Below are 26,398 nucleotides of genomic sequence, written 5' to 3' on the forward strand. Positions count from 1 at the left end.
GTTGTAAATGGTGGGCAGGGTAGACAGGGCCTTGGTGAGGGGCTGTGACCAGCACGGACGGTCACCTTCACTATAAGTGAAGGCGCCCTTCTAAGACAAGGACCTTCATTTTTACAGAAGCCAGCTAAGAAGTCAGCTTCTTACACAGCTGGGATCTTACGGATCCCTCTTCCTCTGCACTCCTGCCCCCAGTCCAAACTCTCAACTCAAGGGATCTAGAAGCCACTAGGCATCTTTAGGAAAGTCACTCCCCGCATCCGAGGTTGCGGGTACAGACCTCCCCAGGCAAGCAGCTGGAGCAGTGCCCACCACACACCGGTAGCCTGAGGCCAGGTCTCCCCGCGTCTATCGCGCAATTCTGCCTCCCGAAGAAGGGCAGCAGGCACCTCTTACCCCATTTTGCTCAGTATGGCTTCAGTCAGGGAACTGGAATCTCTAATGAGAATTTCAGCAGGGGGCATCTTTATCTGTGGTCATGAAACAGGGCCAGAGCAGTGCCTCCCAAGCCCATCCTCTGCTGCTCCCACAGCAGCCGGAATTCCTTCGGCGACCCAATCACAGCCGGCACAAATGACAAAAGGTACGTTTAATTTACAATGTAATAAAGGTTACAGGTAAAAAGCTACACATAAAGCGTGAAAAGGCCTATTACACAAATGTACAAATCTCTGTACAAAGCTCGTATCACTGTTTGCTACCTTCGTCTCCTAGGTTTGTTAGCTGGGCCCAGTCCTGGAGCTCTGGGTTATGAGCTCTCAGTGAAGGAGGGGAGAGCCACGGAACCAACATTTAAAAATGTCCTCTTAAAGACATCTGTTATTTGCAAAGTAATCTTTTCCTTTTTAATGGAATTGCTGCTCTGACTGGTCATATCCTTAAAAAATTACCTTCACAACACACTTGAAAAGGAAAGCAAGGCTTTAGCGACTGGAGGACAGTACTCTGGAATCAAACGAGAAACTTCAGGAAGTGGAGTACTCAGGTGTGACGAGAGAAACAGGTAAAGATCCAACAATACTGTAAGTTTAACTACCCATCCGTGTCTATGGCACTGGTCACAGATGAAGGAAAATCAAAATGTTCTCATTCCAACAGAAAGGACAAAAGAGAAAAAAGCCTAACTATTGGACCTCAAAACCAGTGACATAGGCAAACATTTCTGAGTTAAGTTTCTTAGCTTAACTGAAGAATTCTAAACCCCCTTCTGATCGACCTGGGATCCATGGCAACCCCTTTGCTACCTGGGACTTGCAAGGAAAGTCAACAGAAATCCGGCTGCTGGCCCCATAGGCTGCTGATGCCGCTGCCAGTGCCATGGCTCGAGATCCCACCCGAGGGCCTGGAATCTCCCCTCAGGATACAGGACTTTAAATCAAAATGACCTAAAACAAGGGAGAACAGAAAAAGGAGGTCATGGAAGGCCTGGGAAAGAGCCAGGGCAGCCTACTTGGCAGGAAATATGAAACACTGCTCTACACTCGGAGTGTTCTGAAGACAGGTCTTTATGGGCTACTCCCCAGCTTTAATAGTACATGGTTAGGGCCAGGAGACATTCTGAAAGACGAGACCGCACACATGGAAAGTTTTCTCCCTAGTTCATTAGCTCCCCCCTCACCCTTCCACCCAATTCCCACCCAATCCCACCCTTCTCCATGACCAAAAATATCAAATCAGTAAGGAAGGTGTGGGCTTCTTGCCCGGCCAAGCCTCTTTTGCATATTTCTTCTTCTTGGGTTCGTTGACGGCTTCGGGGTTATAGACTGCAGGGTTGGGTGCAGGGTTCATGTTCACTGCTGACGGCACGACGGGAGTCAAGTCCACGTCAGGGGCGAGGTTCGGGTATGGCATGGGCAAGCCCCCGATGAGTGCTGTCCCGTGGATGCCGTGTGGCTGGGAGCCGGCTTCACTGTGCGTGGGGGGCAGGCCCCCGTAGAGTCCTCCACTGAAGGCAAAGTTCTGCATGCGCCTGCTCCCCGACTCCTCCAGGCCCAGGGAGCCAGGGCCTTCCACCCGCTTCTTCTGTGGTTCATAAGGAACAGAGGAAGCAAGAGGTGAGGCACAAGATGGTGTTAGTTAGCCTTTTCTATTCCAGTCCTAGAAAACATGGAGAAGGCCCCCAACCCTCTAGCTTGTTTTGTTTCCCAGACGACCTATTTCACTGTCCTTAAGTCTCAGGATTTGAAGAGACCAGACGGTCCCTGTCTAACACGATGGCTCCCGAACACCACTGCCCACAAAGGGTTCACCATCCTACGTCACGCTGAGAAAAATGAAGACAATGTGTGAGCTTTTCATAAAGCAAACCTATCCAGTTTAAGTGACTACTCTTTCTCCTATAGTCATAGCCTTCCTCTCTTCTGATGTTAAAATACCCTTTTAGGAAGCAGAGGTGTTATTAGGTGGTGATAAGAATTCCAGTAAAAAGCTAGTATCTTCATACTGACAGCCCAATTTTTGAACATTACTCTGAGAGCAAAACAAATCTGTAGTGATGGAAAGTAGTCTACTGCATGCCTGGGGCTGGGAGTGGGGGAAACTGACAGCAAGGGGGACATAAGGGAACTTTCTGGGGTTTCTAATCTATATAATTAGAATAATGGTGGCTACCCATGTGCATACATTTGTCAAAACTCAAACTATACACTTAAAACGTGTGTATTTTATTGTATGTAAATTATAATAAAACTGACAAAGAAGTAAAAATATCTGCTGGTTTTACGCCTTTTTTTAAAAAGTAATCTCCACACTTAAAGTGGGGCTCAAAACTCACAACCCCAAGATTGAGTCACCTGCTCTACTGACTGAGTCAGCCAGGTGCCCCTTGCTGGTTTTGTATTTTTTTCTTAGCGGGGGAGGGGTAGAGGGAGAGAGGGAATCTTAAGCAGGCTCCACGCCTGCAGGGAGCCGGATGCAGGGCTCAATTCCACAACCCTAAGATCATGACCTGAGCCACAATCAAGAGTACTCTTAACCAAATGAGCCACCCAGGAGCCCCTGGTTTTATACTGGAATGATAAGAGAACATTCCAAAGGAAGAAGCAAAAAGAGAGAAAAGAGCTCTAGGAGAAATGTGACATAAATGCTATAGAGATGCAGAGAAACATTCCCTCTAGTACATTTATAACATTCACGAAAGATCCCCCTCAACCCTCTACCCGTTTTGGATTAAAAAAGACTAACCAAAAACTTGACATAGGTAATCACACTGTAGTCTATTGCAGTCTGAAGATTTTTTATTTTTTAACGATTTTATTTATTTGACACCAAGAGAGAGACAGAGAAAGAGAGAGTACGCATGCACAAGGAGGAGGAGCAGCAGAGGGATAGGGAGATGCAGATTCCCCGCTCAGCCAGGACCCTGGGATCATGACCTGAGCCAAAGGCAGACACCCAACCAACTAAGCCACCTAGGTACCCCAAGATTTTTTTCTTTTAAAGCGGGCTCCACACCCAACATGGAACCAATTCAGGGCTTTAACTCACAACCAATCGTGAGATCAAGACCTGAGCTGAGATCAAGAGCTGGACACTTAGAACTGACTGAGCCACCCAGGCGCCCCTGAAGATCTTTTTTTTAAAGAAGATTTTATTTGAGAGAGAGCAAGAGAAAGTGCAAGCACAAGCAGAGGGAGTAGGAGAAGGAGAAGCAGACTCTCTGATGAGTAGAGACCCAATGTGGGTCTCAATCCCTGGACCCTGGGATCATGACCTGAGCCAAAGGCAGATGCTTAACCAACTGGGCCATCCAGTCGCCCCTAAAGACTTTTTTTAAATAAAAGTTTTTAAAATAAAACTTTCTATCACACCTCCGACCATCTTCCAATCACTTCGTGAGCATCTCTAACATCTCACTACTTCAAGGGGCCATCTGCTCCCTTTGGACAGTCCGAGCAGTCACATAGTTCCTCCATGTACTGAGCAATGAGACCATCTCTGTAACTTCTATCTCCTGGCTCTTCAACATATCCGACCTTTCAGCCTAATCCACATCTGGGCTGTCTTTCCTATCCACACCATTTCCAATCACAAAACAAAGGCACGGCCAAAGCTGGAGAGGCCATGCAGAAATGCAACAATACCTCTTCCTCACCGATTAGCTTACTTGGAGTCAGAAGGGCAAGGATGAAGAAAAGTGGGTCTCTCTGCACCCTGCTGGGAGGTAAATTTACAGACTCCCAGTGTACCACAATTAACACGCAGCATCAAGCTGGCAGTCACCTGCGGTCTTTCTACAGCACTCCAGGATCCCCTAGATTCAGGTGGAATGAAAGTATTTCCACATGATGAAAAGCAAAGAATGTGTTTTAAAATTAAGCACACAATGAACACTTACTTACAAATAAAAGAGTGGGTTTTTAAACCAGACTGTATGGCATTTCAAATACTGTTACAACATGCTTCCTACCTTGACTGGGACCACTGCAGTCTGCACCATGTTCCGGAAGCGACCGACTGAGGGATCCACATCCTCTGCAGAAGATAACAAGATTGGGTTAGTGTGGTGCTCTGCTGGAAAGATTAAGGGAACAGGACCCACTGCAAACAAAGTAATCACAACTCTTATCAAAACAGAGAAACGCAGTGAACACTTCAAGTGCTTACTCAGTGCTGGCACTGTGTTAAACCGTCACAGCCCTACGAGGCGGGCACTACCAGTTAGCACCTAACAGACATGCTCGTGCCTGATGGGTGAAGTGCCTGGTCCAGTCACCCTGCTGGGGAGTGGAGGGACCAGGGTTCACGTCCAAGCGGTCAGAAAACAGGCCTGGGCTCTGGACCACTGAGCTGTACTACCTTTCCCAAATTCTTTTCCATTCCATATACATCTCTCTTTGAAGGGAGAAACCAAAGAGTAGATTTGGTTAATCCCATGCTAGTGATAACACAGTGACACGTGACACATGGGAAGGGATTACACACCTCGTACCTTGCCGGTGCCTGCTCTTAGCAAACACCAGAAATAGGATTCAGGCTCAGGGCTTCCAAGTTAACCCGGCCTTGTGACCTGAACAACTGTACGCAGTCAAGACTTACTAAAGGAGCTGAAGCCCAGTGTTCAGGCAGGGTGGAGAGCAGCCCCCTTTTCACGGGGTACACACACACTATTGGCTCTAGCCTCATTCACTGCAGGAAGAAAGTGCTAAGACCAAGGAAGGGACATGCCTGCAGTAACGCTCTCATGCCTCATTTACTGGACATCAAGCATAGAAATAAAGAGCAAGACACTGTCCTGCCTTTACGAAGTTCACAGCTGAAAAACATAGGCTACAACATAACGGAGGGGTGCAAGATAGCGTTCCTGGAGCACACAGGGGACGAGTGGCCTGGATCACCTTGGATGAACAGGACCTTTCTTGCCAAAGGCTGGTGGTGTAGAAAAAGGCAGGCAGACTTACTATCATTACTGAAAAAATAACTCCATGCGCCCTTTGTCTTAATATATGCGTAGGAAAGGAACTGTTTCCCTAATAGGGGCTGTACAGCTTATTTTATTTTTTTATTTTAAAGATTTTGTTTATTTATTTGACAAGAGAGAGAGAGAGAGAAATCGCAATCAGGCAGAGAGGCAGGCAGAGAGAGATGGGGAAGCAGACTCCCTGTTGGGCAGAGAGCCTGATGCGGGGCTCGATCCCAGGACCTTAGATCATGACCTAAGCCAAAGGCAGAGGCTTAACCCACTGAGCCACCCAGGCGCCCCTGTACAGCTTATTTTAAATGCAAAGAGGGTGTCTGCTATTCAAAGAAAACACTCCTATGAATCCCTTTGAACAAAGATTCAGTATTTGAGTAATTAATCCCTGGTTTATTTAGTAAGTCTGGTTTTTCACATATTATGATGCCTCCAAACAAGAGACCCTGTCTTTGTTCAGTCAACGAACAATCGAGTGACTTCTACATAGAGGAAAGAAGGAAAGATATCCAGGCTCATTAGGAAAAAGACAAGGTTTCTAAGAAAAGCATTCTCCCTTACCTTTTTCCTCATCCCCATAGAAGCCCTGTTCCAACCATCCCTTCAGCAAGGCAAGCGACATGAAGCAGAAGAGCAGCCTGGGCTGGCTCATGGGGTATGTGCCCCACGTGTGCTAGTGCAACAGGCCTGCAGAGGAGCAGGCTCACTCTCTGGGGGACCCCGTCCTGGGTTGCGCTGGCTGAACAGTGCTAGGGCCTCTCACCCTCTCCTCATCTCTGGCCACTCCACTCCAAGAAAGAGGATACACCCATTCCATGAGATCTCTGCTCCTCGAAGCTCTCTGCTACTACGTCTACCTCTGGTACAGGAGCGGCAGCGTGGATAAAATGCAAAAGCAGGGCTTGATGACAGTGGGGATCATGGCTAACATCTGTCAGTGGCCTAATGAGTGCCAAGCGCTGATCTAAAGTATTTATACATGGATTAATCATTCAGCCTCCCACCAATCCTGTGAGGCTGATATCTGTTAAGTCACTTGGTCAAGGTCACAGAGCTTATACTAAGTGAAGAGGTCCATTTCAAACCCAGGTCCTCTTAACTGTTATGCTGGGCTCTGTCTGAATATACATTTCACTCCATGGAAATGATTTCTTCTTTTTTAAAAAAATTTTTTAAATGATTTATTTATTTGAGAGGAAGAGGGAGTGACAGCATAAACATACAAGGGGAAGGGCAGACAGAGAGACAGAGAAAGAAACTCCAGCAGACTCCACGCTCAGCACAGAGCCCAACAAGGGGCTTGATCCCACAATCCTGAAAACACAACCTGAGCCAAATCCAAGAATGGGATTCTTAACTGACTGAGCCACTCAGGTGCCCCCCAGGGCAATAATTTTCAAGGAGAAAAACAGCAGACCAGACCCTGAGTTCTAAAGGGGATTTAAAAGACTGACTAGTCCAGGGGCACCTGGGTGGCTCAGTGTGTTAAGCCTCTGCCTTCGGCTTGGATCGTGGTCTCAGGGTCATGGGATCCAGCCCCATGTTGAGATCTCTGCTCAGCGGAGAGCCTGCTTCCCCCTCTCTCACTACCTGCCTCTCTGCTTGCTTGTGATCTCTCTGTCAAATAAATAAAATCTTAAAAAAAAAAAAGACTGACTAGTCCAGTGATTCCCAAATTGCTGGCTGTTTATCAGTACAAATAAGAGCTTGTTTAAAACTATAAAATTTCTAGGTCCAACCCATAGGAATTCTTATTCAATAGGTTCTGGGGCCCAGAAGTGTTTTCCCAACTGGTCACTCAGCCCCTGCCTGAACACTTCCACTGGGCACCCACTGCTTGGATAGTAACCCTCTACTTCACACACCAAACGATGCCTGGATCTTTCATATGGCTCTTTTTGACTCTTCTAAATATAAGAAGGATTTGTTGTTTCTTTTTATGCTGAGCCAAATACTTGCTATTCACTGGCTCTAGGTTTGCCCACTCCTTCCTTCCTAAGGTCAGCCCCGCAAATATCCAACTATGGCGGCCGTGCCTCAAGCATGGGTCCCCCACCCCATTCCTAGCATTTGGGGGACAGTCTTCCATAGCTCTGCATCTCCTTCTCCCTCAGGAACTACACAACACATTTGAGGGTTGAGGCTGTGTTTGCATTTGGTAACCTGTCTGGGTAAGTTCTGCTCAGAACGCAGATGAGTGGGGTTACTGTCCCCTACACTCTTCTATGAACTAAGCACTTGCTTAGTTTCCAGATGCCCCTGATGGCTCATTCAATCAACTGAACTCGCCAGATATTTTTCATGAGCTGTCACTGGGATGGATCCTCTCCACTGAAATAACTGGTATTTTTGAACCTAAATGCAGGACCTGAAAGTTATTCTCACTGTTATTTCCTTTGGGAAGTAAAAGCAACTTATTAGTTTGGGATCCTTGTTTCTATCCATTGAGACTGATTTCTAACAAGGTTTTCAGAATCTCAAATTCATCCTCATTATACAAATGATACTTCCTGGCTTGATGTTATCTACCTACCAGGTACTTGACGTACAATTTGAGACCAAGAAATGGATGTTGAATGATGGAACAAACTGGTGGAAGTGGCGGCCTTCCCATAAACAAGATGCTCTCATCTTGTTGACACTACGGTACAAACTCTCTACACATTACTTCCTTACAGAGAAGCAAGTCTTTCGTGCACCTAATGGTGGTAGCAGAAGGCTCTCCAAACTTAGAGTTACCACTCACACTTAGAATTCCACAAAGAGGGTGCCTGGGTGGCTCAGCTGGTTAAGCAACTGCCTTCAGCTCAGGTCATGATCCTGGAGTCTCAGGATCAAGTCCTGCATCAGGCTCCCAGCTCCATGGGTAGTCTGCTTCTCCTTCTGACCTTCTCCCCTTTCATGCTCTCTCTCAAATAAAAAAATCTTAAAAAAAAAAAAAGAATTCCACAAAGAAAGTAATGCTCTACTCTGAGGTAAAACACAATAAACAACTCTACTTCAGCCTCCACTGTGACACCAACCTACTGGATCACTTGGGACTTAGAGCCTGGCTCTGTTTACTGAGTTACATAGGCTCTTCCTCTATTTCTCTCACATTGCAACTACATGATGCTTGAGGGCTGCAGGGCACACCATCAGTGACCTGTAAGAATTCTCATTCCTTAATATAGCACTGGTTATCCTACACCTTGTTGAGAAACATTACAACCAGCCTACACATTGCACACACTATTCTCAGAGGTCACAGCTTTGTCATCGGAAGAAGCTAGGAAGACACCTCACCTGGGTTGATGATCTCATCATCCTCACTGAAAGTCACCCGCGAGTTCTTCCTCTTCCTCTTTGGTCTCTGAATGTCAAGATTCCCCTCCTCAATGGTCAGGGTGGAAATCCGCTTGTTGTGGGCAGTGTTGAACTCTGTCAGGTTCTAGGCCAGGGTTCACACAAGACAGACAGGAGTCAGTACACAGGGAATCTGAAGAATATACAGCTAAATAAAGGGCAAGAAGGCTTTAGGAGCGAACATTAACTTCTCCAGGCAAACAAGTTTCTCTTGTATTCAGGAAAAACTCATTAATGGCCTTAGACTGCTACTATTAACAAGCCTCTTTCGACAAAATATGGAACATCCTGACTAGTGGGGCAGTGATGGTCAAAAGGAGGTGAAGAACCTTGAGTTGAGAACAGGTCATCTGTGCAAATATCGCTGAGGTGAGGTTCTGTTTTTGGGGGAAAAGACTATCATGTCTTCATGCTGAGAATCAAAGAACGTGACTCGGAGGAACTCTATGAACTGCCTTAAAGTAATGAAACAGAGATGAGAGAGGGCAACTGACAGCATCTTTCCCAGCAGCTCTCCCCACTGAAGCTCAGAAGGACAGGGCCAGAGCACTTAATATTTGGCAGTAATAGTTTGTCGCAACCCGGCCCTGTGTATGGCCCCATTTCTATTCATAACCACCCATCTATTTCAATGATTAACTTGGCCTCAGCACTACTGCCTGCCTCTTCCCAATTCCCTGGACTTATTCCAATCTGCACTGCAGTCTGAGACACTCCAAAAGTCTTGAGAAGGAACACCCAGGGCAGACCTAACAAACTAAACTTAAAAGACAGGGAAGCAGGGGAGCAACCTGGAGGAGAGATGGGCAAGAGTGACTCTCAGCAAGGTGCCCAGCTATGAGGCTACTTTTTTAGAACAAATAACTTCTAAATGATAAGATTTTTGTTGTGATTTTTTTCCTAAGGGCCGGGAAACTGCCCTGAGGAACAAGAGTAAATGCACGAGGATGGCTGAGGACATGCTGGCATTCGGTCTACATGAATAGACCAGTCAAACCAGTGCAGTGACGGATACGTTAAGGACAACAGCCACATCATAAACCACTGGGGCTAGCCTCTAGAAAAGGACAACTTTAGCACTTTAAAATCACATCCTGTAAATTCACGGCCTTTGGGACAGCTAGGTCCATAAGACCAAAAGCAATCTAGTTCTACTCAGAGATTCTTGGGCCTTTTGAACCATATCAAAAAAAGCAATGTAAATGAACAAAAGCTTCAGTCTCTCTAAGCCTGTGATGTCTAACAGAACTTTCTGAGTGACAGAAATGTTCTATATCATTGTCATTCAATATGGTAGTGGCTAGCCACATGTTGACTACTGAGGACCAGAAATGTGGTTAGTAGCTACCACACTGGACAGGGCAGCTCTAGAAAAGTCCAACTCCCAGCCTTGGCTTCTAACATCCAGTGATGGGGCACAGACTACCATGAAGGTCTGACAGGAACTCCTCTCAAGGCCCAGCTGGACATAACCAAGCCCACACAGCACAGTTGTGCATCATATCTAGCACCACGTGTGCATAGGTGCATCATATCTAGCAACTCTGTATGGCAAAATGGCAGAGGCCCACTACTGCGCTCAAGAAAATTTCCCGATGCTAAGTCACTGGCATTTTGAGCTGCACAGAACAGCTACATACTGCAAAAACCAGAGTCCCCAAAGACAAAACAACAGCATAGATGGACGTAGAATTACATCAAGCTCAGTCTCCTCCTCTGGAAGCCCCAGTAAGCCCTTGAGCTCATCGTCCTCTCCACCCATCTTCTCATCTCCCTTCACAGCTGATGGCAGTGTCTGAGGCTTCTCACGGAGAGTGTAGGCCCTTGTGGATGCGCCAAACGAGACTGTGGAATCGATGGGAATCTGCTGAGGCTTGTGAGGTTCCAACCGAATGTGACCCAAGAAAGTGCCGTGTGCTGGGAATAACCAAATCAGAAATATAAGAGAGAAAAACAGAAACAAAAACCAATCTGAGTTGTAGAAGGGCAAGTAGCTCCTCCCAGCACATCATTTTTGCTTTTTAAAATGAAAATAGCACTGGGTCCACTTTGCATCCCTTGTCATGGGTCACAATGAAAAGGACACTCTTCACTGAGTCTTGAATCTCTTCAGTGGATTTCTTACACATCTCCAGACCTGTCGTTACCCCACAGAACAAAGACCACGGCTCGCTCTCTGGTGCCAGGTAGGTTTGGCTTCATTCTGGGTCCAGCAGGCATGGCACTAACCCAGCAACAGCCATGCCCCACAAGGCAGAAGACAGGCACTGCTGTGGTCTGACCTCTCCAGCCCCAAGTGTAAGGAAAATAAGAACTTCTGGCCTGGTAGCAGTTATGTTTGTGTTTTCCCAGGGCAACAAAGGACACTGGCTGAAACAGGTGCAATATGTATGCCAAGATAAGCCAAAATTCTACTGGAGAGACTCAGTGTTTTCTCATGTCAGCATTCTGCATGTTACAAAATGGAGAGAAAAGATGCGATAAATTTGCAAGTAAGTACTTACGAGACAAGGCTCTCCAAGGCCATTATATAAGCACACTGGGGGTATACGTGTGTGTGTGTTAGGGGAGGGAAGAAAGAGTAGCATATGATCACCCCAGGAGCAGGCTTTACATTTTACATTATATTGAAACGTGGGCAAACTGAACAAACTTCAGAGCCCCATGCAGTTAAGTCTCAAGTGCATTTCTGGGATTATCTTTGGCAAAGATGAAAATCTTACTCGGAGTGTGCTCACAGAATTAAAGTTGGTATTATTAGTAGTCAGAGCAAAATGCAGCTGGAATAAAGAACCCACTATAAAAAATTAAATTTTGCTCAAAATAAGTATTTTTTAATGTCCTGCAATACTACTCTAATACATTAACGTAACTTTCCACAGCTTCTGCTTAAACCAGACCACAATTTTATCGCAGTCCTATGAACACCTGAATACCCGGAGCCCGTGGTTCCTGGGTACGTTTTTTTTGTTCTCTGTATATACCTATTGCCATTCCAGGAAATGATTCCCCAAAACCCTCTTCTCTCTCTAGTCATCAATTATTTCAGGAAAATGAGAGCTATCACAGAAAGAAAGAGCTCATTTAAAAACCAAACATAAGCTTCTTCCTTGATGAGCAATAAAACATGATTTCAAAACTGAAGAACCCAAAGAGTATTTGCACATTGCCCCAAAGGGAATGTGTGAAACAGGATGGGATGTGAGTTACTTACTACTGTTGAGATCTATTAGGAAAACTCTCTTCAGATGCTTGTGGTAGACCAAGGCAGCGTGGACCCGAGAGCAAGACTGGTGGTCAATGGTAAAGTCACACAAATCAGGGTTTCTCCCAAATAAGTAATACTTCTTCTCATCAATAATCAGTTTCTAAATAAATATTAAATTAAATATTACTTAAATCTTGTTTCAACAGGGTTCAGCAAAAATTCTTCCAATCTAGTAAACAGAGAATCTTGAGTAGATAAAATTCCTTGCCCCACGGTGAAAACAAAATTATTTCCCACTATTCTTCAAGATAAAAAGCTCAGAATAATATACTAGCATTTTTGGGGGGTGAATTGTAATTAATCTCCCCAAATGCAGTGGTTAAATATCTTGTGTTGGTACGAAAAGAACTTTTCTTAATTCTATTAGATGAATGTAGCCTGTGGGAGTGGCGGTCTTCCACCCATTGGAAATTTAAGATTTTACTAGATCTTAATTTTAGGTCAACCAGGAAACAAGAAGTACAAAGCAGGACTACAAAGTAATGAGAATGCTATTCAGAAAACCTACATTCAGATGAATAGTAATAACTGGTGAGGAAAGGAAAGGGGTGTAAACACCTATGGGTATTTTAATCGTGCTGCCATAGCCCCAGAGTATTTTTGGAACCCTCTTTAGGAAGTACAATTACATTACATATCATGGTATGGGTATTTAAATCCAACTTCATTGGCCAAAAAAAGTATTACTCTAAGTTAACTCTAAATAAGTATTTGTTATATCCAAACATAGAACTACTTCATGGGGCAAAGATTTTCTAGGTCTGGGTTAGAAGGGTATGGGGATTAACACTGACTGACAGACCCTTTACTGCTAGGCATTTTAAGCATGATATCATCTAATTCTCAAAACAACTCTGTGAAACAAGTATCACCTCTATTGTTAAAGACAAGAACACAGATGGAAAGAGATGAAGTCACTCATCCAAGGTGGCCCAGCTGGTTAAGTAGCAGAGCTGGGATTTGAACTCAGGTGAGAATGACCTGCAATGCCAATATTGTAAAGAATGTGCCATTGTCTGAAACAATTCTAAGAGATGAGCTCTAGAACGTTTCTAGACACTGCTATGGCACGAAAAAGAATCTAAAACTATAGAATGACCCAATATAATACCAAAAAAGGAGATTTCACAGACCAGCAAACTATTATTTAAAAAAAGCTATGAGGAGAGCAGGAGCTGATGTAGCACTGTTAACTTTTGACTTTGCCAAATAAGAACATTAAAAAAAAAAAAACTATCACCAATTAGTATCATCATAATCATTTTATAAAAGAAGGTCATTTCAACATCAAGTAAGTAGGAAGGATAAGGATAAAGGACATTGTTTGAGCCCATTTTAGCTTTATGGAACACTCACATTATCCTTATTTTTATTTATTTATTTTTAAACTTTATTTAAGTAATCCCTACACCCAATGTGGGGCTTGAACTCAATGACCCCGAGATCAAGAGTGGCACGTTCCACCAACGGAGCCAGCCAGGCTCCCAATCCTTATCTTTCTTTAACCCTGAATCAGTAAAGCCTTTGCTGGTTGGCTGTAGACTGGGTTGTTATAGATGAAGGACTCTAGATGAATTACACTTCTCCCAGTTCCAAAAGTCTGTAACTTGACCGCTCAAGAAAATGTTTGTGTTTTTCCTTTACACACAAGGTCTCCTTAAGCTCTAGTTCACATTTCACACTACACTCCTCCTAAAATCCCTAAGAGAAGATAGCACGAAGCTGAGTAGAGAAACAGTCAAGTTAGGTAGGACCCAAGAGGCTTAGATTTCATTCCTGGCTGTATCACTGAACGCACAGTGGGCCACCATTCTCCCCCACGCTTTAGTGTTCCTCTTGTGAATCCAGAAATATATCTCCTACAGATACTGCAGCAACTGCACAACACTGTGGTGCCATGCACTGTGCTAGGTTTCCTGCTGTGTCCCTTCATCTCCACAACCACTCTGTGCAGGGGGCAGATACTTTTATTCTTATTTTTTTGATGATCAAGTTGAGCCAAAAGAAGAAAATTAACATATTCAAGTTCAGGCAACCAAACACAGTAGTTGCCTCCTTATCTGCAGGGGATACATTCCAAGACCACCAGCAGATGCCTGAAACCTCCTATAACACCAAACCTTACATCCTGTGTCTTTTCCTATACGTACATACCTGTAATAAAGTTTAATTTATTAATTAGGCACAGTAAGAGATTAACAACAATAATAAAAAAGAACAACTTTAACAATATACTGCAATAAAAGTGAATGTGAATGTGGCAACTCTCTCAGAATATTTTATTGTACTATATATTAGTAATTAATATTAATATATTATTGTACTATACTCAATATATACTCATCATTCTGGTGATGATGTGAGATGACAAAATGCCTATGTGACGAGATGAAGTGAGGTGAATGACAAAGACACAGTGACACAGCATCAGGCCACTACTGATCTCTGACAACATGTCAGGAGGATCAACTGTGTCAGTAACTGAAATGGAGGGAAGCAAAACCATGGATAATGGGGGATACTACTGATTTTTAAGCTGGATTAGAGATCCAGGTCCATCTTACTTCAGAGTCCAAGCTCTTTAGCCACTACATTATATAGTTTCTTCACTCTACCTACATCAAAAAAAATGCACCATCAGGCAAGGAACATTTTAAGAAGTGAACAAGTACTATGGGTCGCATTGTTAATTTTTCTTTTAACTATCACTTACCTAGTCTCTTCCAAGCTTAGTCTTAAGGCTCAATTGGTTCAAGCTAGTCTAGGTATATGGGTCACCTCTGGGAAACTCTGTCCAGCAGTGCCCATCTGCTGCTGACAGAGCCTGTGCAAGGTCCGTACCGCTATGGAGCACTGAGACTGAACCACAGCCTGACAGCTCAATCAACCATCCCACGTCACCACCAAGTTTTAATGTTTAGGTTAAAAATAGGACATTGATTTAGAACTGAGAGATCCTTGAAATTTCAACATCTTGTTCTTTCCAGGTACTGTCTATGCAGGCTGAATCTCACAGCATTTTTTGTTTATATTTACATGCACACAGATTATGTATGCACAAAACTTCAATTTGCTAACTACAGTGCCCACAGGCTGGTCTCAAGGAAGTAATATGTAAGATCACCCACTCCTGGGTTCTAATGTTAACACCGACCAGATTTAGGTGTCCGGTCACCTAACCTGTATCTCCAGGTGGGAAAGGAGATACCAGGTTATCTCCTGGTAATCTGGTGGGGTGGGGGTGGGGAAGGAGAAAGGGTCTCCAAATTAAAAAGATATACATTCATTAGTAAAGGGATCTCAAGGGATGCTTTGGGTGGCTCAGTGGGTTAAGTGTTTGCCTTTGGCTCAGTCATGATCCCTGGGTCCTGGGATTGAGTCCCACATCAGGTTCCCTGTGCAGTGGTGAAGCCTGCTTCTCCCTCTCCCTCTGCCTGCCGTTTCCCCTGCTTGTGCTCTTTCCCCCTCTCTCTCTGTCAAGTAAATAAATAAAATCTTTAAAAAAAAAAAAAAGGTATCTCAATTACAGGAATGTTCAAATATATGGGGGTAATAGTATAACTTAGAATCAAGGAAATGTGTTAATTCTTGAACGATACCAACTGAACAAAATAATACATTGCTCTTTCAATAGTAACTAACACCACAATTTCTTGCCCAGCTATCGCTAGTAACAGTATTCAGTTGTGCCTCTGAGTTATAACTCAGAGTGTGTCTTTACACACTGGGCTTAAGAGACTCATGGCTTTTGTTTTAATATTGCACTTCTTAAACCCAGCTATCACAACACATCACAAGCCTTTGACACAAGGCTAGGATATAGATAGCCCGGTTAGTATCAAGTGCTGCCTAAACCCTTAAAAATAAGCACATCTTAGGTCTACTCCCCTCAGAAACAATACAGTGACGCCTAAGGATTGTAACTTGACAATTGTGTGGCAACTGAGCATACCTAAGAGCACTGAAAGACAGAGAAGATGATCAGTTAGAAACCAGTAATCAGAGGGATGTTTGACAAATTAGTGCTTTGAAAATATAAATTATTTCACAAAGGAATGTGATATTAGCTTTAAGGCTATGCCTCATTGTTTCTACTACAAACTAAAGATTTACTAAATTCTAGTATGAAAATAAATTCCTTTATGTCTTCAAAGCTTCACGCTATTTAGCAACAATATTTTACATCTGTGGAACAGTCTGTAGTAAAAAAGACAGACATTTTAGCTAAATTATTTCCTTGAATAATCTGGGTGTTTCGTAACCTCTAAGATAGAAGAACTCAACACAAAAGGCCTCTATCAGTGACTGGCTAATGGTATGATGAATTAACAGAATTCATCACAACTCATGCCTTAATAATTTGCAAAACACCTGGGTCTCCTTCAGATCTCAGATGCCTTTCAACAATGGAACATCTTGATCTTTACTATACACACCAAAGAAAACCAACTGCATTCAATAATGGGGCCTCTGAAACTAAATTCTGCCTAAGTAAGCAAACATAAAATTGTCTTAAGACATGGAAACTCACAAAAAAAAAAAAAAAAAGACATGGAAACTCACAACTCCATGGTCATAGGGGGCATAATCTCCATTTCTTGGTAAGTAAATGGCACCATAAGGATTAAAAAAACTTACAGAACCTAAGAGCTAATCAAAATTCATGTTCTCCTGAAGTTCCATGTGGTGTCCATTCTAAAGACTTGTATAAAAGCTGGAATTCTGCTAAACTTTTCCGGTATAGTACTTATTTCAATTATAGCCATGTAATTTTTGTGTGATTGTGTTTCCTACCATGTTTGTTTTGTTCACTGTTGTAGTCCCTCCTCTGCTGAGTACAATGACTGGCGTACAGTAAGCATTCAATAAATGTTTTGAATGAATGAATGAGTTTCATCACCATGCCATTCTCTTTTCTGAGCAATCGTCTTAGCTTACTATATTTCTCTGAAGGGCCTGGGCTTGAATTTTCAGCATAAAAGGAACTTAAAAGTGAAATGCAATCTACATCATTCACTTTCTTCTACAGTTACTGCATATCTTGCAACTTCCACACAACTCCATGTACTCAGAAAGACAGAATTCCCCAAGCCCAGTTTCATAGGGACCCATAAGCTTATGATCAATTAAAACCCTCATCTGGAAGGTGAGAGAAGTCACCAAAAAATGAGTGTCTGTGGGAGATACCAGGTTTGAATGTGTTATATCACCATGTGCTTTTAATAGGAAAAAAAAAAAAATCAGGATGAACGAAAGTAGCATTGGTGGAAAACAAAGCACAGGAGAGGGGGTGGAAAAGTGAGTCATTGGCAAAACTGTTTAGTGTGATGAGAAAAAAAGGGAAGACAAGTATTTCCATACCTCAATTAGCTTGTCTCCTTTGACTACATCCAGATGTAAACCAGGTGGGGGTTTACCTGCCCTGAAAAATAAAGAGTGAGAACAGCATTTTCAGGATGAGTTTGTAAATGTCGTTTACAATCACCGTCCCATTCAACAATGCAGCTCTTCTACCAGCCTATAATTAGTTCATGTTCAAGCAGAAATGTCATCTACTTCACTGTTATTACAGCTCCTTTCTACATTTGACACTTCCCCAGTGATTCAATTGCTCTAAAACAGACTTTACTGGATCTGTATTTAGAGCAGCACCAAAGAAACCTATATTTTAACACTGGATATCAACCTCAGAGAAAAAGCAGCACAGAGAGCCCAAGTACTACAGCTAGGGTAGTTTGGCTACTTGGAGTTTGAATCTAAGATTTACCACTAATACCCTATAAAGGTAGAATAAATCAGTTGGTGAGTGGGTCTGATCAAGATTAGTCTCATCACAGAATAAACAGAGGGTACTGTCCTGAGCTCCTGAGACCAAATCAGGGGTATAAAATTATAGGGAGCTAAGGCAATCCAAAAGCATGCCCATAAAACCAGGCACCAATAAATACAAAAGATGTTTGTCACTTTTGAACAGGTCTTCCTACAATGGCATGTTTAAGGAACTGTTCTCTATATTTCTTTTAACACCATTCATGGGGGATACATATACGTCAAAACACCAAACAGTGCCTGGTGCATACCAGACTCCGAGGAAATGGTAGGTGATCTCAATTAGTCTCTTCTAACTCTAAGTTTAAGTCCTGGTCCAACTTTAAGTCCTGGTCCAAATCAATGCAGCAAGGGACCAAAACAGGCATACAATTTGTAGACTGAAATAACTGGGTGCTAAAAAATGCAGAAGGACCCAGAAAACGGCCACCCTTTCACTTGCTTCTGGTCTTTGTTCCTTCTAAGTTTGAAGAAAGAACAATCTTGCCAGAGCCCCTACATTTGCAAGCGCACACACAATGCATCCTCATCCATCTAACTGAAGATGCAACACAGTCATCTCTCCTGCCCCAACTCCTCTACCGTAGCTTAAAGGACAGTGTATTGGACAAAAGCTCATTTTGTATGGAAAAAGGAGTGTTAAATGTTACATCCACAACATCCTTTCTGAACTCCTACTATGTGCCTGGCTTAGGCCCAGGAGCTAGGAACAGGAAGATGAATCAGACAGCCCTTGCCCTTGAGGAGCTCACTATAAAGGGAAAGAGATAGAAATAAGCATAAACTGTGATGAGCTACAGCAGAAACATTTCTCTCGGATGGGTCTCCTTGCAAGGCAATTCATATGTATCCATCTTGTACCTTGCTTAAAGACTAACTTAAATTCCTCCATTTTTCCCAAGAGCTTGAGAAGGGTTGAAAGGGGTTCATCCCAACAACTACTGCCTGCCGGCTTCGAGGTGGGTCAGAGCCGTCCCTGCCCTCAGGGCGCTTCCAGTCTGCGGGAGACAGACAAGTACCGCAAAAGAGATGCAGCAACGACAGAGGGATGCGGGGCACTGAGCTTGGGCTGGGGCCGGGAAGCGGGCTCGTGCGCGCTCGGGACAGAAAGCAGGGGGGCAGGTACCGTGCTCCACAAGAGCACCAGGCACTCAGTCAGGAGTTGAGGTAAGTTCGGGGCCAAGGCCCCGAAGCGCCCCGGCAACCGGCTGATCGCCCAAGGGACTGCATAAGCGAGCACCTCAGAGCCCCCCAAGTCTGGGTTTCCTCAGTTTCTGGGCCCGGGCTCCAGGCTCCCGGTTCCTCCACACGCCGCCCGGCCCGACGGGCAGTTCTCCCTCAATCAGTTCCAGCGTCTCTGAGCCGTTCGGCTTGCTGCGAGAAATAAGCCGCCCTGCCAGGCCGAGCCAAGCCGGACCGGGCCAGGCCACTTCGGCCCTGGCCGCCCCGCCACTCACCAGGTCGGGCAGTCGAACAGCGGGAGGCTGGAGCCGGAGTTCGCGGCTGCCGCCATCTTGCGTCTCCCCCTCCCATTTGGCGGGCCCTAAGCACGCCGGGAAACTGGAAGACCCGAGAGGAGAGGCGGCATCCCAGCAGTCCATGCGTACGCACGCGCGCGGGTGCGCGCACGTACATCTACGCACGCGTAGGACGTGTCTAGCGGCCGTGGAGACTGGGATGTGGTTTTTAAGTTCTTTTTCGGTGTTTTGAGACAGCTGGCCTTCTCTGGAAGAGTCTCGGGAGGGTAGGGCATTTCTTGACCGGGGAGTGTCTGAGGAAAGAGGCTTGTAAGGAGAGGTATCGGTCTACCCTGTGTTCTCTTCCAGACATGCCGCTGGGCTCTAAAGTCTTGGGACCCTGTCCTTGTGCTGGGCTTGCGCCATCAGCCTTTCCACCCCAATCTAGAGAGAAGCTAGAGGACAGAATTCAGAGCATGGAGTGCTCAGTTTCTCTTCTAACGGCCCTTCTCCGCAGAGCCGCATGCATGCTACTACATCACCTTCCTAATCCAAATCTGGGTCAGAGGATTTCTGTAGATTGTGATCTGGGAGGCTGCTTTAGGGGGTCCTCTAGTTTGTTTATGAAAACTGCACAAACTGCAGCAGGGGGCGGATCCAATTTGAAGGCAGGCGTTCAAATTTTAAGTGTGCATGAATGAAATAGTCCAGCTGTGGCTCCTTCGTATTTTAAAATTTTGGTCATGGTAATAAAATAGTGTGAGGAAGCGTTAGGATTCAGGCCTGCCCTAGGCCTACGGCGGGCTGAAAGAGACCAATAAATAGCAGGGCCTCTGACTGTAATGGCTTTATTGAATGCTTACTTGTCTGTGCAAGTATGTGTTCTGTATGGGTCATATTTAATCCTCACAACACTGTTGAGATAGGTATAATGATTCCTGAGGGGAGACTCAGAGATTGAGTTACCCAGTCTCACCCTAGAACAAGTGGTGAGTGGGATTCGAACCTAAATCTGCCTGATGCCAAAGGTCATGCTCTTAAGTCACCACTGTCTCTCATACTTAGATGTTAGTACAATTACATTTATTATTAGCACACAGTTGATTCCCGACACTTTTTCGTTTTTGTAGAAAACAGGCAATGATTATCTGGCCATTTTTAAAGAAACCAACTGCAAAATTATTGTTCACTAAAACAGGCCCTGCATAGCAAGTTATCGCTGTAGCGGGGTTACTTCTTTTCTTCATTCCCTGCTGCTGGTGCTTTAAATTTTTTAAATCAGACATCAGCCTGGTGTTTGCCCTTTTGACATTTCCAAGGCATCTAAACTTAACTGCAGCATAATATTAACTCGGATTTTTAAATTACCAACTCTTAGGCAGGCAGGAGAATCACCTTTTCCTCTGGCCTTCAGAAGCAGAGTAAACTTATCCGGCAAGGATGCTAACTGATTGGAACACTTATCAAATGACCTGTTAATATCCTCGTTTCCAAACATAGGATACTAAAGACCAGGCTGATAGGGAAAATACAAATTCTGAGGAAACACCCTCAATTGAGCATGAGTACGTGATTCCTGAGAAGGAATTATTCTCAAGTATTTTGAGTGTAACAGAAAAGAACAATGTACTTTTATCTACAGAGATTGTCCAGGCTTTCAAGTGTCCATGCCCTTTTCAGGCATAAGGTGGTGTTGAAACCATTTCTAGCTAACAGTGACCTGATAACAAATGTCAACTTCGCCTTTCAATTTCTCAGCTTCTGTGTGTGGTCCATTATTGGATCCCTTCTAGTGCTGACCATACATCCAAGAAACCTAAAGCTACATTCTTACCCTTATGATTCTTTACTCCTTGGCCATGTTTCTTGTTTCCAGCACAGCTGATAGTCATACTGGCTTCTGATGTAATGGCACCTTACATTTACCTAGGCCTTATAAAGCAAAATGCTCTTTGTTTGGGCGCCAATGATGTCAGTATAGATCAGCAAACTGAAAGGCAGCAGTCCCTGAATTGGAAAGACTGATGGGCCAGCTGCCTTGGGATCTGGTGTCTCAACTAAGGTTAATTTCTTCAACTTTGAGACCCCCTTAGAATAGAACCTAATGACATTAGGAGCATATTGATGTCAGAAAACTTTCTTAAAACCTTTTTGATTTATGAGTGAACGAATGGAGACACCAAAAGTTTCTCTGTGAATAGATACTACAAAGCAGAGGCTTCATTTAGCAGGGTGGTGAATGAAAAGTTTTTCACAAGGTGCTGACCAAAGAAAAGATGGGCAGAAATTGCCACTACTCCAGATTTTTAGAGACTGCTACATGAAAGAGGAGGTGAGCAAAAGACAGTGTAGAGTGTCTCAAGTGTGGTTTTAAGTCTGAGTGCTTGAGATCAAATCCTGGCTCCGTCATTCCTAAATTGTGTGCCCACGGGCAGACAATACTTCAGTTTACTATGCTTCAGTTTACTAATCCATAAAAAGGAGACAAGAAATACACAAAAAAAATTGCATTTAGCATAATAAGGTAGTAAGGATTCAAATGTTATCCCACAAATGACCATGCACACGTAGAACACTTCCTGTAGCTTTAAATTCCTGTATTAGGCTGCCATTCCCAGCCTCAGCTTCTTCAGTTGTAAAGTGATGGGGCTAGTCTAGATGAGTGTCTCACAGACATTAGAGATGTCATGGACCAGGGGGGAAAAGTAATACAGGGTTCTCAACTTTTGTCACCTAAGATGATTTAAAAATGAAGACTTCCAACTGACATCACCTATTTTTATAGTTTTGAAATATCCTTTTTAAAAAGGTGGAAGGTTGGGGTGCCTGGGTGGCTCAGTGGGTTAAGCCTCTGCCTCTACCTCAGGTCATGATCTCAGAGTCCTGGGATCAAGCCCCGCATTGGGCTCTCTGCTCAGTGGGGAGCCTGCTTCCCCGCCCCTCTCTCTACCTACTTATGATTTTTCTGTCAAATAAATGAATAAAATCTTTTTTTTTTTTTAAAAAGTGAAAGGTCATTATCTCAGACTCAAAGATGGTACTTTAAAAAGCCCACTACTACATGGGCACCTGGGTGGCTCAGTTGGCTAAGCTTTTGCCTTCAGCTCAGGTCATGATCCCCTGGAGCTCTGTGTTGGGCTCCCTACTCAGCAAGCAGCCTGCTTCTCCGTCTCCCTCTGCAGTTACCCTGGCTTGTGCTCTCTCAAATAAAAATAAAAAGCCCATTACATCATTTTTCTCATCACGGACTGGTAAAAACTCGGTCCATAATCAGAGTCCAACGTTAAAAATTCTATTATTTCAAGTTTATCCCTTAAAAATCAAGTGCCACATTGTCAATCAAATTTCATTTTGGATAAGTATCAAAATGAATTACTCAAACGGCCTGTGAGTATGATCTGGGATTGGGTATAAAAATCCTTCACACTATACCCTGGTTAAATGGAGAGTCTAAAATAGTTGTATTTCATAGCACTGAAAAACAGTACTGAAAAATCCCATGAAATTTAGGGATACACTTAACATGTTTAGAAAAGCAGGGAGATGCGGGTGATTCCTAGCCGAGGAAATAGGATTGAATGAAATCTGAGTTGGGTTTTGGTCTGCATTTAGCGATCAAAAGCAAAGGCTTCATTCCTGTGACTAAGGATAACCTCTGAATAGGAAGGGGGAAAAAAAAAGAGGGGCGCCTGGGTGGCTCAGTGGGTTAAGCCTCTGCCTTTAGTTCAGGTCATGATCTCAGTGTCCTGGGATCGGGCCAGAATGTTCTGGAAGCAGTAAGGGCTCTCTGCTTAGCGGGGCTCATCTGGGCTCTCTGCTCAGCGGGGAGCCTGCTTCCCTCTTTGCCTCCCTCTCTGCCTAACTGTGATCTCTCTCTCTGTGTGTCAAATAAATAAATAAAATCTTAAAAAAAGAAAAAAAAAAGAATGAAGTTGTTTGGATTTTCTAAAAGACTTTATTTTTAAGTAATCTCTACACTCAGTATGGGGCTCAAACTCATGAGCCCAAGGTCAAGAGTCACGCAGTCCACCAACTGAGCCAGCCAGGCACCCGTAAAAAAGAACGGAGTTTTAAGAACAAAAAGAACAAAGTTGGAAATATCATACTCCTAGATTCCAAACTATACTACAAAGCTATAGTAAGTGAAACAGTATGTTACTGGCACAAAAATAGACACATGGATCAATGTAACAGAGTAGAGAGCCCAAAGATAAACTAACTCTCATATGGTCAATCTATGGCAAAAAGAGGCAAGAATATATAGTAGGGGAAAAGAGTCTCTTCAATAAATGTAGGCAAGGGGCACCTGGGTGGCTCAGTGGGTTAAAGCCTCTGCCTTCTGCTTGGGTCATGATCCCAGGGTCCTGGGATCGAGCCCCATGTCGGGCTCTCTGCTCATCAGGGAACCTGCTTCTTCCTCTTTCTCTGCCTGCCTCTCTGCCTACTTGTGATCTCTGTCAAATAAATAAATAAAATATTAAAAAAAATAAATGTAGGCAAAACTGGACAGCTACATACAAAACAATGAAACTGAACCACTCTTTTAAGTTACAGACTGTGGACTCTGAGAAACAAACTGAGGGTTTTGGAGGGGAGAGGTGTTGGGGGTTGGGTAAGGCTGGTGATGGGTATTAAGGAGGGCACATATTGCATGAAGCACTGGGTGCGGTGCATAAACAATGAATCTTGGAACACTGAAGAAAAATAAAACTACAATATTAAAAAAAAACAGTCCATGTTGCAAATGAAAAAAAAACAAAAAAACAAAAAACAAAACACACACACTAGGGGCGCCTGGGTGGCTCAGTGGGTTAAAGCCACTGCCTTCAGCTCAGGTCATGATCCCAGGAGCCTGGGATCGAGTCCCGCATCGGGCTCTCTGCTCGGCAGGGAGCCTGCTTCCTCCTCTCTCTCTCTCTGCCTGCCTCTCTGCCTGCTTGTGATCTGTCTGCCAAATAAATAAATAAAATATTTTTTAAAATTTATAAACACACACACACACACACACACACACACACACACACACACACACACTAAGCCAAAGTGGTTAAGGACTTAAATATAAGAACTGAAACCATAAAACTCCTAGAAGAAAACAGGCAGGAAGCTTTTTGACATTGACCTTAGCAATAGTTTTTTTGGATCTGTCTTTTCAGGCAAAGACAACAAAAGCAAAAATAAACAAATGGCACTATATCGAACTAAAAGGCTTTTGTTCAGTGAAGGAAACCATCAATAAAATGGAAAGGCAACTTACTGAATGAGAGAAGATATTTGCTAATGATATATCCAATAAGGAGTTAACTTCCAAAATATATAAAGAACTCATACAACTCAATACAAAAATTCAATTAAAAAATTGGCAGAGGACCTGAGTAGACATTTTTCCAAGACATCCAGATGGCCAATAGACACATGAAAAGAAACTCAATGTCACTCATCATCAGGGAAATACAAAGCAAAACCACAGTGAGATAGCACCTCACAGATGTCAGAATGGCCAGTATCAAAAAGACAAGAAATAACAAGTGTTGGTGAGAATGTGGAGAAATGGGAACACTTGTGCACTGTTGGTGAAATGTAAATTGGTACAGCCTCTATGGAAAACAGTATGGAGTTTCCTTGAAAAATTGAAAATAGAAAAAAAAAATAGAACTACCACATGATCCAGCAATCCCACTTCTGGGTATTTATCTGAAGAAAATGGAAATACTAATTCAAAAAGACGTATGCACTCCGATGTTCACTGCATTATTTACGATAGTCAAGGCATGGAAGCAAACCAAGTGTCCAGATAGATGAACAGATGAAGAAAATGGGATATATATATATAATATTTCTCAGCCATAAAAACAAAGAAATACTGTTATTTGCAACAACATAGATAGACCTAGAGGGTATTATGCTAGATAAAATAGGACAGAAAAGACAAGTGCCATAGGATTTCACTTATATGGAATCTAGAAAACAAAACAAATGCACAAAGAAAATAAAACAGAAACAGACTCCTATATACAGGAGACAAACTACTGGTTACCAGAGTGGGGAGGGGTTGGCGGCAGGCAAAATACGGGATTCAGAGGTACAAACTTCCAGTTATAAAATAACTCATGGGGATATTATGTAACAGCATAGGTAATATCATCAATAATGTAAAAAATTTGGTGACAGATGGTGACAAGACTTCTGTGGTGACCATTTCATACTGTATATAGATATCAAATCACTATGTTGTATACCTGAAACTATGTAATACTGTATGTCAGTTATACTTCAATTAAAAAAATGAATGGAGGCGGCTTAGGGTGTTTAACTTTGCACTGATGCAATGGTAATTCCAATTTGATATTGTTGCCCAATAGTATAAGGCAGTGTGTATCACCACCCCTTAGCAGGTAAGACAAAACCTGCCCTGTGAGTATCAGTTTAGCAGCTACAAATTCTTGTTCTAGAACATTCCCAGAGGAAAGGCCCACAATGACATTTCTACTTTACCCTATATAGTACTATAGTTTTAATTTACTTGAAAAGAATGGTAGATCTGCTTAGTGCTTCCAGAACATTCTGTAGAGGAAGGAAAAAGGGGAAGAGAAAAGGAAAGAAATATCAAGGCAAATAGAATCCGTATGCTCAGACCAAACCCCTGTGGATCCTTATAACCAGAAAATGTTATAGAGGAGCCCCTGGGTGGCTCAGTGGGTTAAGTCTTTGCCTCCACCTGGGATTGAGCCCCGCATCAGGATTTCTGCTTGGAGGGGAGCCTGCCTGCCCCCCTCTCTCTGCCTGCCTCTCAGCCTACTTGTGATCTCTCTGTCAAATAAATAAATAAAATCTTTAAAAAAAAATGTTATAGCTAGAAGAGAGTTACTGGGAAAACTTAGGGCCCATAGGTTAAATGACTTACCCAAATACCTATGGCAAGTTAATGGCAGAGCCAAGATTCTTCAGCCTTCTGTGCTCCGGTCTGGCTTTTGACCAAACTAATGGCTCTCAACCATGGTTATACATGAGAATTATCTAGAGCTTTTAAATGCCCAGTCTATACTCCAGACTAACTGAATGAAAATCTTGTGGCGGGGCACTGAGGTA

The 26,398-nt window shown here is 43.5% G+C and overlaps 1 protein-coding gene and 1 non-coding gene across 4 annotated transcripts; both read right to left on the bottom strand.

Moving 5' to 3' along the window:
* Nucleotides 1-568: 568 nt before the first annotated feature.
* Nucleotides 569-19,466, bottom strand: PPP1R8 (protein phosphatase 1 regulatory subunit 8). Of its 3 annotated transcripts, XM_032361419.1 has the most exons (7): nt 19,310-19,466; nt 17,385-17,445; nt 11,970-12,123; nt 10,452-10,672; nt 8,696-8,840; nt 4,406-4,470; nt 569-2,019 (listed from the first exon to the last, which is right to left on the bottom strand). In XM_032361419.1, the coding sequence occupies exons 1-7, from the start codon at nt 19,363-19,365 to the stop codon at nt 1,666-1,668; spliced, it is 1,056 nt and encodes a 351-aa protein (XP_032217310.1). In that variant the 5' UTR covers nt 19,366-19,466; the 3' UTR covers nt 569-1,665. The 3 variants fall into 3 exon arrangements, with proteins under 3 accessions (XP_032217310.1, XP_032217311.1, XP_032217312.1); XM_032361420.1 differs by lacking the exons at nt 10,452-10,672; nt 11,970-12,123 and having other exon boundaries at nt 19,310-19,462; XM_032361421.1 differs by lacking the exons at nt 10,452-10,672; nt 17,385-17,445; nt 19,310-19,466 and having other exon boundaries at nt 11,970-12,057.
* Nucleotides 15,706-15,871, bottom strand: LOC116568406. The gene has a single exon (XR_004276612.1).
* Nucleotides 19,467-26,398: the final 6,932 nt, after the last annotated feature.

Source organism: Mustela erminea, chromosome 10 (assembly GCF_009829155.1).
Source record: "Mustela erminea isolate mMusErm1 chromosome 10, mMusErm1.Pri, whole genome shotgun sequence".
In the NCBI taxonomy this organism is placed as follows: Eukaryota; Metazoa; Chordata; class Mammalia; order Carnivora; family Mustelidae; genus Mustela; species Mustela erminea.

Bases quoted from the DNA above. Each gene is read 5' to 3' on its own strand.
- PPP1R8 (XM_032361419.1), bottom strand. From the start codon at position 19,365: ATGGCGGCAGCCGCGAACTCCGGCTCCAGCCTCCCGCTGTTCGACTGC. The intron at 17,446-19,309 runs GTGAGTGGCGGG...TTTATTTTTCAG, and splicing joins CTGTTCGACTGCCCGACCTG to GGCAGGTAAACCCCCACCTG. The intron at 12,124-17,384 runs GTATGGAAATAC...ATATTTATTTAG, and splicing joins AAGGAGACAAGCTAATTGAG to AAACTGATTATTGATGAGAA.